At 42.8% G+C, this 15,072-nt stretch overlaps 1 protein-coding gene across 2 annotated transcripts in view; it reads left to right on the top strand.

Annotated features, from left to right (window-relative positions):
- The window catches only part of LOC137374533 (uncharacterized), a 57,354-nt gene that overhangs the window by 38,056 nt on the left and 4,226 nt on the right, over positions 1–15,072 (top strand). For both annotated transcript variants that reach the window (XM_068040762.1, XM_068040761.1), the window contains exons 8-11: positions 1,426–2,407; positions 3,769–4,038; positions 6,043–6,423; positions 13,238–13,405. In XM_068040762.1, coding sequence (XP_067896863.1) covers positions 1,426–2,407; positions 3,769–4,038; positions 6,043–6,423; positions 13,238–13,405 — 1,801 coding nt within the window. The remainder of the gene's footprint in view (positions 1–1,425; positions 2,408–3,768; positions 4,039–6,042; positions 6,424–13,237; positions 13,406–15,072) is intronic.

The following is a 15,072-nucleotide window of genomic DNA, read 5'->3' as shown; positions in this document are numbered from 1 at the left end:
CTGCACAGAATTGGGCACAATACTCCAGCTGAGGCCGAACCAGTGTTTTATAAAGGTTCACCATAACCTCCTTGCTTTTTGATTCTATGCCTCTCTCAACCGGCCCTGCCATCTTCAATGATTTGTGCACATATACCCCCAGGTCCCTCTGCTCCTGCACATCCTTTAGAATCGTATCCTTTATTTTGCATTGCCTTTCCTCATTCTTCCTACCAAAATGTATCACTTCACACTTCTCTGCATTAAATTTCATCTGCAATGTGTCTGCCCATTCCACCAGCCTTTGTTCTCTTGAAGTCTATCACAGTTCACAATATTTCCAAGTCCTGCGTCATCTGCAAATTTTGAAACTGTGCCCCTGTACACCCAGGTTGAGATCTTTAATATAGATCAAGAAAAGCAGTAGTCCTAATACAGACGCCTGGAAAATGCCATATATACCCTCCTCCAGTCTGAAAAGCAACCGCATGCCACTACTCTCTGCCACTCAATCAACTCATATCCATGCTGTCACTGTCCCTTTGATTCCATGGGCTTCAACTTTCCTGACAAGCCTGTTCTGTGGCACTTTATTAAATGCCTTTTGAAGTCCATGTTCACCACATCACCCACATTCCCCTTTCTGCTACCTGATCAAAATTTCAATCACATTAGTTAAACATGATTGGCTCTTAACAAATCCATGCTGGCTTTCCTTAATTAATCCATACTTATCCAAGCGACTGTTAATTTTGTTCCGAATTATCGTTTCTAGAAGCTTTCCCACCACTGAAGTTAAACTGACTGGCCTGTAGTTCCTGGGCTTATCCTTACACTGTTTATTGAACAGGGTGTAACATTTGCAATTCCCATGTCCTTTTGCACCACCCCTGTATCTAAGGAGGATTGGAAGATTATGGCCAGTCCCTCTGCAATTTCCACCCTTACTTCCCTCAGTATCCTTGGATGCATCTGATCCGTTCCTGGTGACTTATCAATTTTCAGTACAGCCAGCTTTTCTAATACCTCCTCTTGATCAATTTTTAGCCCATCCAGCATCTCAATTACCTCCTTTTTCACTATAACTTTGGCAGCATCTTCTTCCTTGATAAAGACATTTGATTTGGATGGTTAAATGGAGTACCACAAGGAATAGTTGAGGTGAAAAGAAGAGATGCCTTTAAGTTAGATAAACATGAGAGGGAAAGAAATGTTATGCTGATAATTGGATGAAGTAGGATAAGAGGAGGCTCATGTGCAGAAGTAATACCGGCATAGATCAGTTGAGCCAAATGGCCTCTTTCTGTGCTGCAAATTCTATGTAAATCTGGGGCTTTTTCAAAAGATGGAATCTGATTACAATTACTACCACTTTGTTCTTCAGTGTTGTTTTTAATTTTATTTAATATTATTTAAATTTTCGTGTTTTTTCATTTTTGTCCTAAGGCTGATGAGGCTTTGAGTACCATTTATAGTTACCTTCAAAAACATTTCCCACCCGGCGTACTTAATGCTCAGAAATTTGCTGTTGACAACTCTGTTGACCGTGACCAGGGAACTGGATACATAGAGCTACGTTCAGCCATTGACAAACTTTCCAGACAGATTGCATTTGAAGACAACATTGTTTTGTGTCATGCAAAATTGTACTACCATATTCTCCACTGTACTGAGAAATACCTGCTGTGTTCAGATATGTACTTGCCATGGTATGAGATAATGGGCAGCCCTCATGGTATAGAGGTGAGCAGTGCTGACAAGAAATATCAAGTGCAGGCTGCACTGCAAGTTTTGAACTGCATGAAATTTGCTTACTACTCTGACCCGATCTTGGTCTTGGATCCTCAGTGGCTTATTGATCTCATGGCTGCTTTAATTCCAATCAACTGTACGCTACCATCGAAGATACAAGTTGCACCATTTCCAATCCAACGTGAGTGGATGAAACTCGTCAACACTGGAAAATTTTCAGAAAACCTCTTACAATATATTTGGTCGAATGAAACACTAAAGCTTAATGATGAGATACTTGACATTATGAAAAGCCTAAAATTAGTCGTGCAAGCCAATCCAGAGTCCAAGTGTTACCATCTTTGGTTCAAGCGTAAACAGAGAGATATATTTCTGTGTTTTTATGAGAACCAAGTTATGATGGCCTTTCCGAAAGATGTTTTTAATGAATTGATACCTATGTTTCAAAACGAATGGCCCTACATTGAATCCCTGGATGCTAATTTTGTTCTGCTCGAAAAGAAAAAGAATGCTGATTACAAAATACATCTGGAATTAAGGCATGACAAAGTACTGCTGGTGAATAAAAATGAGTTTGAACATGATGATTTTGTGTATAAAGTTGGTTCCATTGTGGAGTGTATGCAAAAGCAGTACCCTACACTTTGCATGTTTGTGGATGGCAAACCCTACAAAGGTGAGAAAGATTCAATAAATTAATGCAATTTCCAGAATATCATGTATTAATAAATAAATATGTCAGGCAGATTGTGAAGTAAGTATTTAGTATTTGAATGCTAAGGACCATTTCATAACTTGTAGGCACAAAATCATAAATGCATTTATCATTCTAAAAAGAAAATTAAAAATGATTTTTTTACACTTCTTTCATTTAAAAGGGACCTTTTTTGTATGTATCAAGGTGAAGGAAGCCAGTGGCAAAGATTGAACCATCTTTTTATTTCTATTTATTCCCCCACGTACATTTGAATCAGTCCATAATTTGACTGGAGACATTGCAGGACACTACCCCTTCAAGAATTTTAACCACCATAAGTTCCCAATAGCAATATGATCTCAACCACTCCTACAGTTTACAAAACTGTCAGTTCTGGTTTCTGGTTTCTCCCTCACTCTTCATAACAGTGTTTCCCTATTGTTCTCTATCTTAAGCAATAACGTTTCAGTAATTTGCCATGATTAAGTTTCAAGCCACAATTTAAATGTTCTTCCGTTTTCTTTACCAATGAGCAGAGGTAATTTGCCAGTAGCATTTCCAGATTGAGTTTATTGCACATGCAGTGAACTGAAGCTGGCACAATCTATTACAGTTGAATGAGATGAGCTATACATTGAACACAATCATTCCCTGTACGGAAGAACACGTTATCAATCTTGTGATAATAGGTGAATATTTAAGAATATGTTTATAATAAAGGTAACAGTCTTGTTACCATAATAACAAAACTTCTGATATAAACTAATATGGCTGCTCCACCGATGGTTTGTGCACAGGTTGGTATGGTACTGTGGCAGGAAGGATCCCAGGTTTGATCAATGATCTATACAGAGTTAGCTCATGTCAGCCAAGCTAGCAGCACCAATTGGCTAGAGAAAAGAAAAACCAGCCAATGTTCTCTTACCTGATCTTTGTGCACTGTCCTAGACTGAAGAATGCACTGACTTCAATGGAAATAAAAATGGGGAGAGATGTAAAACAGGCTTCCAAGTCACCATCTGTCTATCACACAAAGTCAAGATATACCTCCATACGTCTTAATGTTGGGGATGATGGGATAGTCTCACTATGACTTTCCCGATGTTTAAATGGTCTTCTAAAACTGTCTAAACTGGAGTTGTTTCAGAGAAAAGGGCAGAAATTTGGAGAAAAAATTAAGTAGAGTAGAATGAATGTATGTTACCCCTTTTAGTTTAAAATTCCTTTAACAATGGGAGACTGGGTGAGAGAGAAAAAAAAGAATCACCTCCAGATTAAATGGCATGCTGCATGAGTATTTACCTAATGATTCATTTCTGTTTATTTGTTTCTGTTTCTAGCAATTGAACTCTTTCTTCAGGTCAGGCATGGGATAAGAGAAAACATGCAGGTGGTGAATGCAGTCAAGATCTTCATGGAGGATCAACCAGAAAAACAAAAGGACATTTTCTTCAGAGAACAATCAATTGACATCAGATTTGATACAACACCAGAAAATATGGTGGATCGGATCGAAGAGAGAATGCTGATAAAAGCTTTGGCAGAACTCAACCGATTCCACGGACCTAATGCAGAGGAGATATGCAGACAAAAGCTTGAACTTATACCAGGTAATTATTCTGCATTTTAACATGAAAATGTTAAGTTTTCTAATGGAGTATGTCCAGCCACTCTTCTAGTGCATCATCTGTTTTTTGGGATGTGGGGAGCGATTAAATATTAGTTGTCTAAAGGGCTGACTGGAATGATTCCATGGTCAGTAAGACTGAGTTCAAATCCTCAAGAGTCTATATTTAAATATACATCCTGTCTCATTTCCCTTTCTATTGAGGACCATGTTATGCCACCGCTGAACATTAAAATCAGCCATCTTAGCTTTTCAGCCTGGGGAAGTGGCAACTGAAAGGGAATCGTATAGGGATATGGAAAATAGTAATTGCTTTGAAATGAGATTAATCCAGAATACAACATTAAACTGTAGGCGTAAATCAGCGGGACATGGGTTCAAACTAGCAATAGGTAACTTTAGGACTGATGGCACGTGGTTCTTCATCATGCAGAGAGTGGTCAAGACCTGGAATGGTCTTCCAGCAGAATGATGGAGACAAAAACTTTAGAATAATATAAGGAACAATTAAATGCGGCAGCACTGGGCGTGTAGGAGTGTTCTGGATGAAGATATTAAAACAGGCCAGATAGCTACATTAAAGTGCGCCATATGGCCTTCCTCATCTATAGATAGCTACATCCTTTGGTTTCTTAAAGGTAATTTATAGTAAAGAATCACACTCCTGACTTCTGCTTTGTAGATGGTGGACAGGCACTGGAGAGATAGGAGGTGAGTTACTCACCACAGAATACCTAGCCTCTGACTTGTTCTTGAAGCCACAGTATTTATGTGGCTGGTCCAGTTCAGTTTCTGGTCACTGGTATTCCCTAGGATGTTGATAGTGGGGGATTCAGCAATAGTAAATTCCATTGAACGCCAAGAGTAGATTGTTAGATTCTCTCTTGTTTGAGATGGTCATTGCCTGGCATTTGTGTGGTGCAAATGTTACTTGTCATTTATCAGCCCAAGCCTGGATGTTGTCCAGATCTTGCTGCATATGGACACAGGCTGCTTCAGTAACTGAGGAGTCGCAAATGGTGCTGAACATTATGCAGTCATCAACAAACATCCCCACTTCTGACCTTATGATGGAGGGAAGGTCATTGATGAAGCAGCTGAAGATGGTTGGGCCTAGGACACTACCCTGAGGTACTCCAGCAACGATGTACTGGGACTAAGATGATTGACCTCCATCAACACAGGGCGGTACAGTGGCGCAGTGGTTAGCACCGCAGCCTCACAGCTCCAGCGACCCGGGTTCAATTTTGGGTACTGCCTGTGTGGAGTTTGCAAGTTCTCCCTGTGTCTGCGTGGGTTTTCTCCGGGTGCTCCGCTTTCCTCCCACAAGCCAAAAGATTTGCAGGTTGGTAGGTAAATTGGCCATTATAAATTGCCCCTAGTATAGGTAGGTGGCAGGGATATATAGGGACAGGTGGGGATTTGGTAGGAATATGGGATTAGTGTAGGATTAGTATAAATGGGTGGTTGATGGTCGGCACAGACTCGGTGGGCCGAAGGGCCTGTTTCAGTGCTGTATCTCTAAACTAAACTAAACACAAACATCTTCCTTTGTGCTAGGTATGTCTCCATCGAGCCGAGAGTTTTCTCCCTGATTCCCATTGACTCCAGTTTTGCTAGGGCTCCTTGATGCCATACTCGATCAAATGCTGTCTTGATGTCAAGGGCAGTCACTCTCGCCTGTAGTAAAACCATGTAAATTTTAAATGACTATTATATTTGTATTAAAAGCTTTATTAAACTTCAATACTTGACTTAAAACTCACAAAGTACTTTTCCTTTCTTTCACATTCAAGATAGATAATCTGGAATTGCACAAATCAAGTATTTAAACAATTTATTCAAATACGGTGTAGCCAGCATATTTTATCGAAAATGATCCCTTTGAAAAATTAAATTCAATCATTATAATGAACCATCAATGAAAATAGAGTTGCAATAATCATGTAGGATTTCTTGAAAACTGACTTTTTTTGTTCTATTATAGCGGCTCACTTTTTCCCCAAAGGAATAGAGTTGGTAAACAACCTGTGTGAACTGCTGAGAAAATTACACAACAATTCCATAGAGGGCAGGAGTTACGTCCTTGATAATGTAGGAGAAACCCTTCGGTGCTGTGTTATCCAATGCATGCTGGACACAGCAAATCAACCTGTTGACTGCAGTGAAATCCAAACTCTGGACACTTATGAAATGTTTGAAAAAGCTCAACCTGGAATTCCAGAAAGTGTCATAAGAGACATCCTGCATCTTCAAAATTTATCAATGTTAGATGAGTCCACCATGCCTGAGGATGTTACAGAGAAACTCACGATAAGCATACATCATCTGTTCTGGATCGTGAAGCTGGTCTTTGTCAAGTGTATGGGTAGGTTTTTAATTGAGGCAATTCAATGCTTTCTGCCTTTGTAAATTAGTCCTCTCAGTCTGTGTGTGCATGTATCTCTTATGAAATAATAAGAAGAAAATAACGATCACAGGGAGTTTTTCCCTAAAGTGTTACCAATTTCACTTATCATACTTCATATTAATAATTACATGATTTAACGGGAAGTATACAGTGGGTCAGCTGGATGCGAGGACAGACAGGTATAAGATTTATAAAAAAGCATTCTATACAGCTGCTGGAAGAGGGTCTATGGAGAGTCAGCTTGATTGGTTAAAAATGCTTTTCTTGTTCATGTCTTTTTTTAATGTGAGGAACATGGAACTGGCCGAATGCTCACGCAAGAGGTGATAATTTAAAAGTTCTAATTGCATTGGTACTTTAGTCAATCTCCCATGTAGTTCCAAATGGGAATCAAGACCAAACCCAGTAAGTGAACCCAGGTGAGGAGAAGAAAGGGCAGGAGAGGGAGGACAGGTAGATGATAAGAGAAGAGGAAGAGAGAAGGAATGGCAGAGGAGGAGAAATGGGGAGAGGAATGGCTAGTGGAGGAGGGAGAGAGCCAGAAGTGGGGAAGGAGGAGAGGGAACAGAGGACAACTGTGCATGCATAGCTCTGGGACAACACCCACTTCTGTACAATGGAGGTGAGTGGGGGAGAAGCAGAGACGGGATGATTGGAAAAGGTTGGGGGAAGTTGAGCAAGCAACAGAGGGGGGTAAATGAGAAGGGGGCAAATGGAAGAGGAGAGGGACAGGGGGTGTAGGAGATTGGGAACAGTGGATGGAGAAGTGTTGACACTGGGGCTGGGCAATTTTCTTCTCAGTGGAATGGGAGCTGCATTGTTGCAGGCCCCAATTCAATTGGCATGAAGGAGAGGGGGGAGCATTTTTCTTTTTCTTCTCACAAAGGGAGGGGGCAATTTACAGAAAATAGGTTTTTGGCACAGGTTGGTGGGAATTGCATCTGGGTGAGGGGCTGAAAGAGATGTGACTTATTTCTCAATATGTGCTTGCAAGGTGGGAGTCAGAGATTTGTTTGTCATTGGCTGTAAGGTCAGTTATTGCTCATGGGAGGCCACCATTAGCCGCAACTTGTGGTACACAAGGAAGAGGGAGAGCAGCTTCAGCTCAATGAGGAAGAGGAATGTATTCTTTGTGGGAAAGAGGGGAGGCTGCGTTTTTGCACCAGGAGATGGTCCAATTTGTGCTCAGTGTCGGGAGGAAAGTCTAGCTTGTCCTCACTGAGAGAAGAAAATGAATTTTCTTCAATGGGGGTCTTTGTCCTGGGCGGGGTAAGCCAAGCTTGTCTTCACTGAGCGTGGGGTAGTCCTCAGTGGGAGGACTAATTAGCGTTAATTGCTAATCTCTGTTCAGTGGGGATGTGTGGGGGTGTATTTCTGGGGATATTTCTGTTCACTGGGTATGGTGGTTACAGATTTTCTGCTCAGTAGGAGCAGGATGTCAGACGTCACACAGGAATTTTGATGGGGGCAGTGTGGGGTGGCAGCAGGGGGTTGGAACTAATCTCATTCTCATCCTTCAAGTAAAAGGTGTTGCTATGAGTACCTGCATGGCTCCTAGTTATGTCTGTCTTTTTGTGGGATATGTCGAACATTCCTTGTTCCAGTCCGACTCAGGCCCCCTCCCCCAACTCTTTTTCCAGTACATTGATGACTGCATCGGTGCCATTTCCTGCTCCTGCCCGGAACTGGAAAACTTGATAAACTTTGCTTCCAATCTCCACCCTTTTCTTACCTTTATATGGTCCATCTCCGACACTTTCCTTCCCTTCTTCGATTTCTCTGTCTCCATCTCTGGGGATAGGCTGTCTACTAATATTCATTATAAGCCCACCGACTCCCACAGCTACCTCGACTACACTTCTTCACACCCTGCCTCCTCTAAGGACTCCATTCCATTCTTCCAGTTTCTTCATCTCCGACGCATCTGTTCTGATGGTGCAACCTTCCACAACAGCGCTTCTGATATGTCTTCCTTTTTCCTCAACCGAGGATTCCACCTCACTGTGGTTGACAGGGCCCTCAACCGTGTCTGGCCCATTTCCTGCACCTCTGCCCTTACCCCTTCCCCTCCCTTCCAGAACCGTGACAGGGTTCCCCTTGTCCTGACTTTCCACCCCACCAGCCTCCACATCCAAAGGATTATCCTCCGCCATTTCCGCCATGTCCAGCGTCCACACTACCAAATGCATCTTCCCCTCCCCTCCCCATCAGCATTCCGAAGGGATCATTCCCTCCGCGACACCCTGTTTCATTCCTCCATTACTCCCGACACCTCGTCCCCTTCCCACAGCACCTTCCCATGCAATCACAGGAGTTGCAATACCTGCCCTTTTACATCCTCTCTCCTCACTATCCAAGGCCCCAAACATTCCTTTCAGGTGAAGCAGTGATTTACTTGTAGTTCTTTCAATTTAGTATACTGTATTCGCTGCTCACAATGCGGTCTCCTCTACATTGGGAAGACCAAACGCAGTTTGGGTGACCGCTTTGAGTAACACCTTCGCTCAGTCCGAAAGCATGACCCTGAGCTTCCTATCGCTTTCGATTTCAACACACCCCCCTGTTCTCATGCCCACATCTCTGTCCTGGGCTTGCTGCAATGTTCCAGTGAACATCAACGTAAGCTCAAGGAATAGCATCTCATTTACCGATTTACTGATTAGGCACGCTACAGCCTTCCGGACTGAACATTGAGTTCAATCATTTTAGAGCATGACTGGCGCCCCTTTTTTATTTTTAGTTTTTTTAAATTTTTATTTTATTTTAGTTTGTTTCATCATTCATTTTTTACAATGTGCCTGCCCACTGTTTTTTTTCATGTTTGTGCTTTTGGCCAGGGCTGTTCACTATTCTGTCATTTAACACCCTCTGTGCACTAAAGCTTTGTCTTTCACCATACCATTAACATACCCTTTGCCTTTGCTCCATGACCTTCTGGTCAGTTATTCTCTGTGACCCTCTATCCTATCAATACCTTTCCTTTTGTTATCTTTTGCCCCTCCCCCACTTTATTTGCTTAAAACCTATTACATTTCTAACCTTTGCCAGTTCTGATGAAGGATCACTGACCTGAAACTTTAACTCTGCTTCTCTCTCCACAGATGCTGCCAAACCTGCTGAGTATTTCCAGCCTTTTTTGTTTTTATTTCAGATTTCCAGCATCTGCAGTATTTTATTTTTATCTCATTGAAAGGAGGGTTGGCCCAATCTCTACTTGGAGACATGAGGGGGTTGCTCAATCTCCAGTCCGCATCTCTGTGTTGACTGTGGCGAGGGTTTCACAAATATCTACTCAGTATGCGGTGGGCCAGTTATGTTGGTGATTGTCCTGAAAGCTGCTGAAAATGGGGAGGTGTTCATTCTATAATTAATGGATGTGTGTGAGGAGAGAGATACCATTGAAGTCACTGGGGCCTGACTGCTATTTTAACGAGGAACAGGGAAGTGATTGTGGCCTTCCTGTTAAGTCAAGCTAGCAGGAAGAGGAGCCCCAGCAGTTAAGTTTTTTTTTTAACTTTGCTTGTGGAAAATATGAACATTTTTCAGCAGTGTCTTTGTAAAAGATTTGTATTTCACGCCAGAGTGCTCTTTAGGATCCCATGTCATTTAAAGAACAGATGCAGGTTAATGCTCCCTCTATACTAATCAACATTATAATGATTGAATTTTACATTCAGTTTGAGGGAGAGAAGAGTGAGTCTAAGATGTGTATTTTAAACTTAAATAAGGGCAATTATGAGGGCATAAAAACAGAGCTAGCAAAAGTGAACTGGCAAAGTTGGTTAAGGGATAGGTCAATAGAGATGCAGTGGCAGGTATTTAAGGGAATATTTCAGAATACACAGAATAGATACATTCCAACTAGAAAGAAAAATTCCAAGGGGAGGACCCACCAGCCGTGGTTAACTTAAAAAGTTAAAGGTAGTATCTAACTTAAAGAAAAAGCATATAATTGTGCTAGAACGGGTGGCAGGTCAGAAGATTGGACAGAACATTAAAAAGCAGCAAACAACAACTAAAAGATTAATAACGAGGGAAAAATTAGAGTACGGGAGAAAGCTGGCTAGAAATATAAAAATAGTAAAGGTTTCTACAGATATTTAAAAAAGAAAAGTTAACCAAGAGAGCATTGCTTCGATAGAAAGTGAGTCTGGGGAATTAATAAGGGAAAATAAGGAGATGGCAGATGAATCGAACAGGTATTTTGCATTGGTCTTCAGCATAGAGAATACAAGTAACATCCCAGAAATAGCTGTAAATCAGGAAATGGAAGGGAGGGAGGAACTGAAGAAGATTAAAATCACCAGGGACGTGGTACTGAGCAAATTGTTGGAGCTGTGGGCTGACAATTCCCCGGGTCCTGATGGGTCTTAAAAGAAGCGGCTAGTGAGATAGTTGATGCGTTGGTTTTGATTTTCCAAAGTTACCTAGATTCGGTGAAGGTTCCATTAGGTTGGAAAATAGCAAATGTAATTTGTTCAAAAACAGAGGGAGACAGAAAGCAGGAAACTACAGGCCAGTTAGCTTAACATCTGTCATAGGGAAAATGTTAGAAGCTGTTATTAAAGACATTATCGCTGGGCACTTAGAAACATTCAAGGTAATCAGGCAGAGTCAACATGGTTTTGAGAAAGAGAAAACATGTTTAACCAAGTTACTGGAGTTCTTTGAAGAAGTAACATGTGCAATGGATAAAGGGGAACCGGTGGATGTATTGTACTTAGATTTCTAGAAGGCATTTGATAAGGTGCCACATCAAAAGTTATTGCAGAAAATAAATGCTCATGGTGTAGGGGGTAACATATTGGCATGGATAGAAGATTGGCTAGCTAACAGGAAACAGAGAGTAGGCATCAATGGGTCATTTTCTGGTTGGCAAGATGTAACGAGTAGTGTGCCACAGGATCTGTGCTGGGGCCTCAATGTTTTATAATATATATAAATGACTTGGATGAAGGCACTGAAGGTATGGTTGCTAAATTTGCTGATGACACAAAGATAATTAAGTTATTAAAGTAAGTTGTGAAGAGGAGATAAGGAGGCTACAAAGGGATGTAGATAGGTTAAGTGAGTGAGCAAAGATCTGGCAAATGGAGTATAATGTGGGAAAGTGTGAAATTGTCCATCTTGGCAGGAAGAATAAAAAAGCAGCATATTATCTAAATGAGCTCTGAGATGCAGAAGGATCTGGGTGCCCTAGTGCATGAATTGCAAAAGGTTAGTTTGCAGGTTCAGCAAGTAATTAGGAAAGCTAATAGAATATTATTGTTTATTGCGAGGGGAATTGAATACACTGTGGGCGGCACAGTGGCGCAGTGGTTAGCACTGCAGCCTCACAGCTCCAGCGACCTGGGTTTGATTCTGGGTACTGCCTGTGCGGAGTTTGCGAGTTCTCCCTGTGACCACGTGGTTTTCTGCCGGGTGCTCTGGTTTCCTCCCACAGCCAAAGACTTGCAGGTTGATAGGTAAATTGGCCATTGTAAATATCCCCTAGTATAGGTAGGTGGGAGGGGAATTGAGGGAAGGTGGGGATGTGGTAGGAATATGGGATTAATGTAAGATTAGTATAAATGGGTGGTTGACGGTCAGCACAGACTCGGTGGGCCAAAGGACCTGTTTCAGTGCTGTATCTCTAAATAAATTAAATAAAAGTAGGGATGTTATGCTTCAGTTATACAGGACATTGGTGAAACCAATTCTGGAGTGCTGTGTACAATATTGGTCTCCTTATTTAAGGAAGGATGTAAATGCAATGGAAGCAGTTCAGAGAAGGTTTACTAGATTAATGACTGCAATGGGCGGGTTGTCTTATGAGGAAAGGTTGGTCAGGCTAGGCTTGTATCTGCTGGAGTTCAGAAGAATAAGAGGCGACTTGATTGGAACATAAGATTCTGAGGGGCCTTGACAGGGTGGATGTGGAAAGGATGTTTCCCCTTGTGGGAGAATCTAGAACTCGGGGTCACTGTCTACAAATAAGTGGTCGCCCATTTAAGACAGAGATGAGGAGAAATGTTTTCTCTCAGAGAGTCGTGAGTCTTTGGAACTCTCTTCCTCAAAAGGTGGTGGAAGCAGAGTCTTTGAATATTTTTAAGGCAGAGGTAGATAGATTCTTGATAAGCAAGGGGGTGAAAGGTTATTGGGGTAGGCAGAAATGTGGAGTTGAGGTTACAATCAGATCAGCCATGATCTTATTGAATGGTGGAGCAGGCTCGAGGGGCCTGGTGGCCTACTCCTGTTCTTAATTTGTATTTTCGTATGATATCTTCACTCAAGAAGAGCAGGGATGCTCCTCCTGACCACACAATGAAATTTTAGGCTTCCCTGGCTTCAGCAAAGTCCTCCCAAAATCCTCTCGGTCTGACTTACCCAAGTGCTGCCATTGTGCTCCCAACTGCTGACCAGGATGCAGGCAGGAGGCTGACCAGGGAGATGTGAATAATGCTCGGGGGACATTTTCCCAGGCTTCATTCGGCCCATGCCAGTATAGTTTCCATCAGCCTCGCCCTCGCCTGTTCCAGTCTTGCCCCGAGTTAAAATTGGGCTTAACAATCTATCAAATCCTTGGCTGTGGGCAGAAAATTAGAACTGTATCTTTCATTGCCCCATAGTATAGTACCAGATACCCAGGAATGTTACTACTCCAAGCTATAACTCCATCCTATATTCAATCAACATTGCATAATTTTTAGTTAAAACCACTACCATGCCTAACTATGTAAAACATTTTGAGAAGTCTTTAGTTCTACATGCAGCATGTATTTTTGTTTCACAGATGGGAAAAGTGCAAAAGAGAAATGCATGGAGGAGTCCATTAGTAACCTGTACTTCAAAAGCTATCAACATTACATAGAATGTGAAAAGGAACTTGCTGCATTAAGAAACAAACAACATAAATTAACTAAAGCAAGAAACCCAACTCATAAAAGCACAAGCTGCAAAGGTAACGATCCATCTCCTGCTTTAAATTTTATTTGATGGTCTGACTTAAGTGTATTTTTCTGAAGGAACTGTTTTGGAAGATGCTTTGAGGGTGTTGTGCTTTTCAATCTCCCGAGTGAAAAACATCACTGTGACAAAACAAATCATTTTTGTTTAGTTTTAGCCTGGTAGCAGTCTCTTTAACTCAGTCACATGTCACAAGAGCCTAAATCATTCGGTCAGCTGTAATGCCAGTGGAAGTTGCATGGGAACACCACCACCTGCAAATTCCCTTCCAAGTCACACACCATCCTGACTTGGAACTATAACGCCGTTCCTTCACTGTCACTGGGTCAAAATCCTGAAGCTCCCTTCCTAACAACTCTGTGGGTGTACCTGCACACCAAGGACTGCAGCGGTTCAAGAAGACAGCTCACCACCACCTTCTCAAGGACAATTATAGATGGGCAATAAATGCTGGCCTAGCCAGCCACGCCCACATTCTATGAATGAATAAAAAAAAAGTGACATGGCCGGGACTTATCCTTAGCATAAAGTTTCATTGCTCACTCTGGACAATTGCCAAGAATGACGGTCATGTGCATTTTCCAGGTGGGCTCCCCCCATTTGTACTGTGGTATCAGCCTAGACATTTGATGCAGCTGGCCATAGAACTCTGCATTGGTGTTGCATGGCACGCAGTCTCTGTGCCACCTGTTAAAGTTTAATATTTTTTTAATTTTGGAAAACCGCATCTATGCCTATGCAGTAGCTCACGCACCAGGGGGAATTTTATGGAGGCACTGGGGGGCTCGGCCGCTGGCCAGAAGCTTGTGAAAGACCTGCGTTGCCTCCTTTCAGGAAGGCCCACCATATTATGAAGCAATCAGGTGCTTGAGACGTCAACAGCCCGCCTTTCCCAGGATCAGGACCCCATGGACCGGAGATCCCACCTGTCGAGAGCTGCTGTCCAATCAGTGGCTGGCAGCTATTTTGTTCAGCAGTGCCACTGGGGAGGCACTGGCTGCTGCCAAATGTCACCCACCAGAGGCCCAGGATCGTGGAACGAGATAAAAGTAACCTTTGATCTCCTATGGTATCCTCACACTTAGTTAAAAGGGAGGAATTTAATGCTCTCCCCTGCAGGAGGTTTGTAGCCAGGGAGAGCATAAAATTGGGTGGGATGGTGGCCAGGGTGTTCCTGCCACCATCCCGCCTCTGCCAAAATTTAGTCTGGGACAGGAAGGCCTATGAACGGCTTTCTCTCCTTGCAGCCAATTGAGGCCCTTAAGTGGGCAGTTAACCCCCTCCCCCCCCACCCCCCAACTGCAGCCGCAATTATCCATGCAGTGGGCAGCCCTGTTGCTGCATGGGAAGCACGGCACGAAAACCATGTGGCTGCTTCTGGCCTCCAGTGGGGGGGAGGGTGGGGGAGGTGGGGAGCGGAGTGGTGCTCCTCATTAAAAGGCCCTGCCTCCCTCCTGGTGCTGTAGCTGCCAGCCTCTGATTGGCTGGCAGCTCTCCAAGGGCATGACTTCCGGAGACGGCATCCTTGAACCTATGGAAGGCACGCCACTGTCCACTTAAGTGTCTGATCGGCACTAAATTGGGTGGGCCTTCCAGAGAAAGGCAACGCGGGGATTTTGGTGTTGCTTTTTCCAGACCTTGAGACCACACCCCCCTGCCACC

The sequence above is a fragment of the Heterodontus francisci genome, chromosome 10 (assembly GCF_036365525.1).
Source record: "Heterodontus francisci isolate sHetFra1 chromosome 10, sHetFra1.hap1, whole genome shotgun sequence".
NCBI lineage: Eukaryota > Metazoa > Chordata > Chondrichthyes > Heterodontiformes > Heterodontidae > Heterodontus > Heterodontus francisci.
This window is presented reverse-complemented; position numbering and strand designations above follow the sequence as displayed.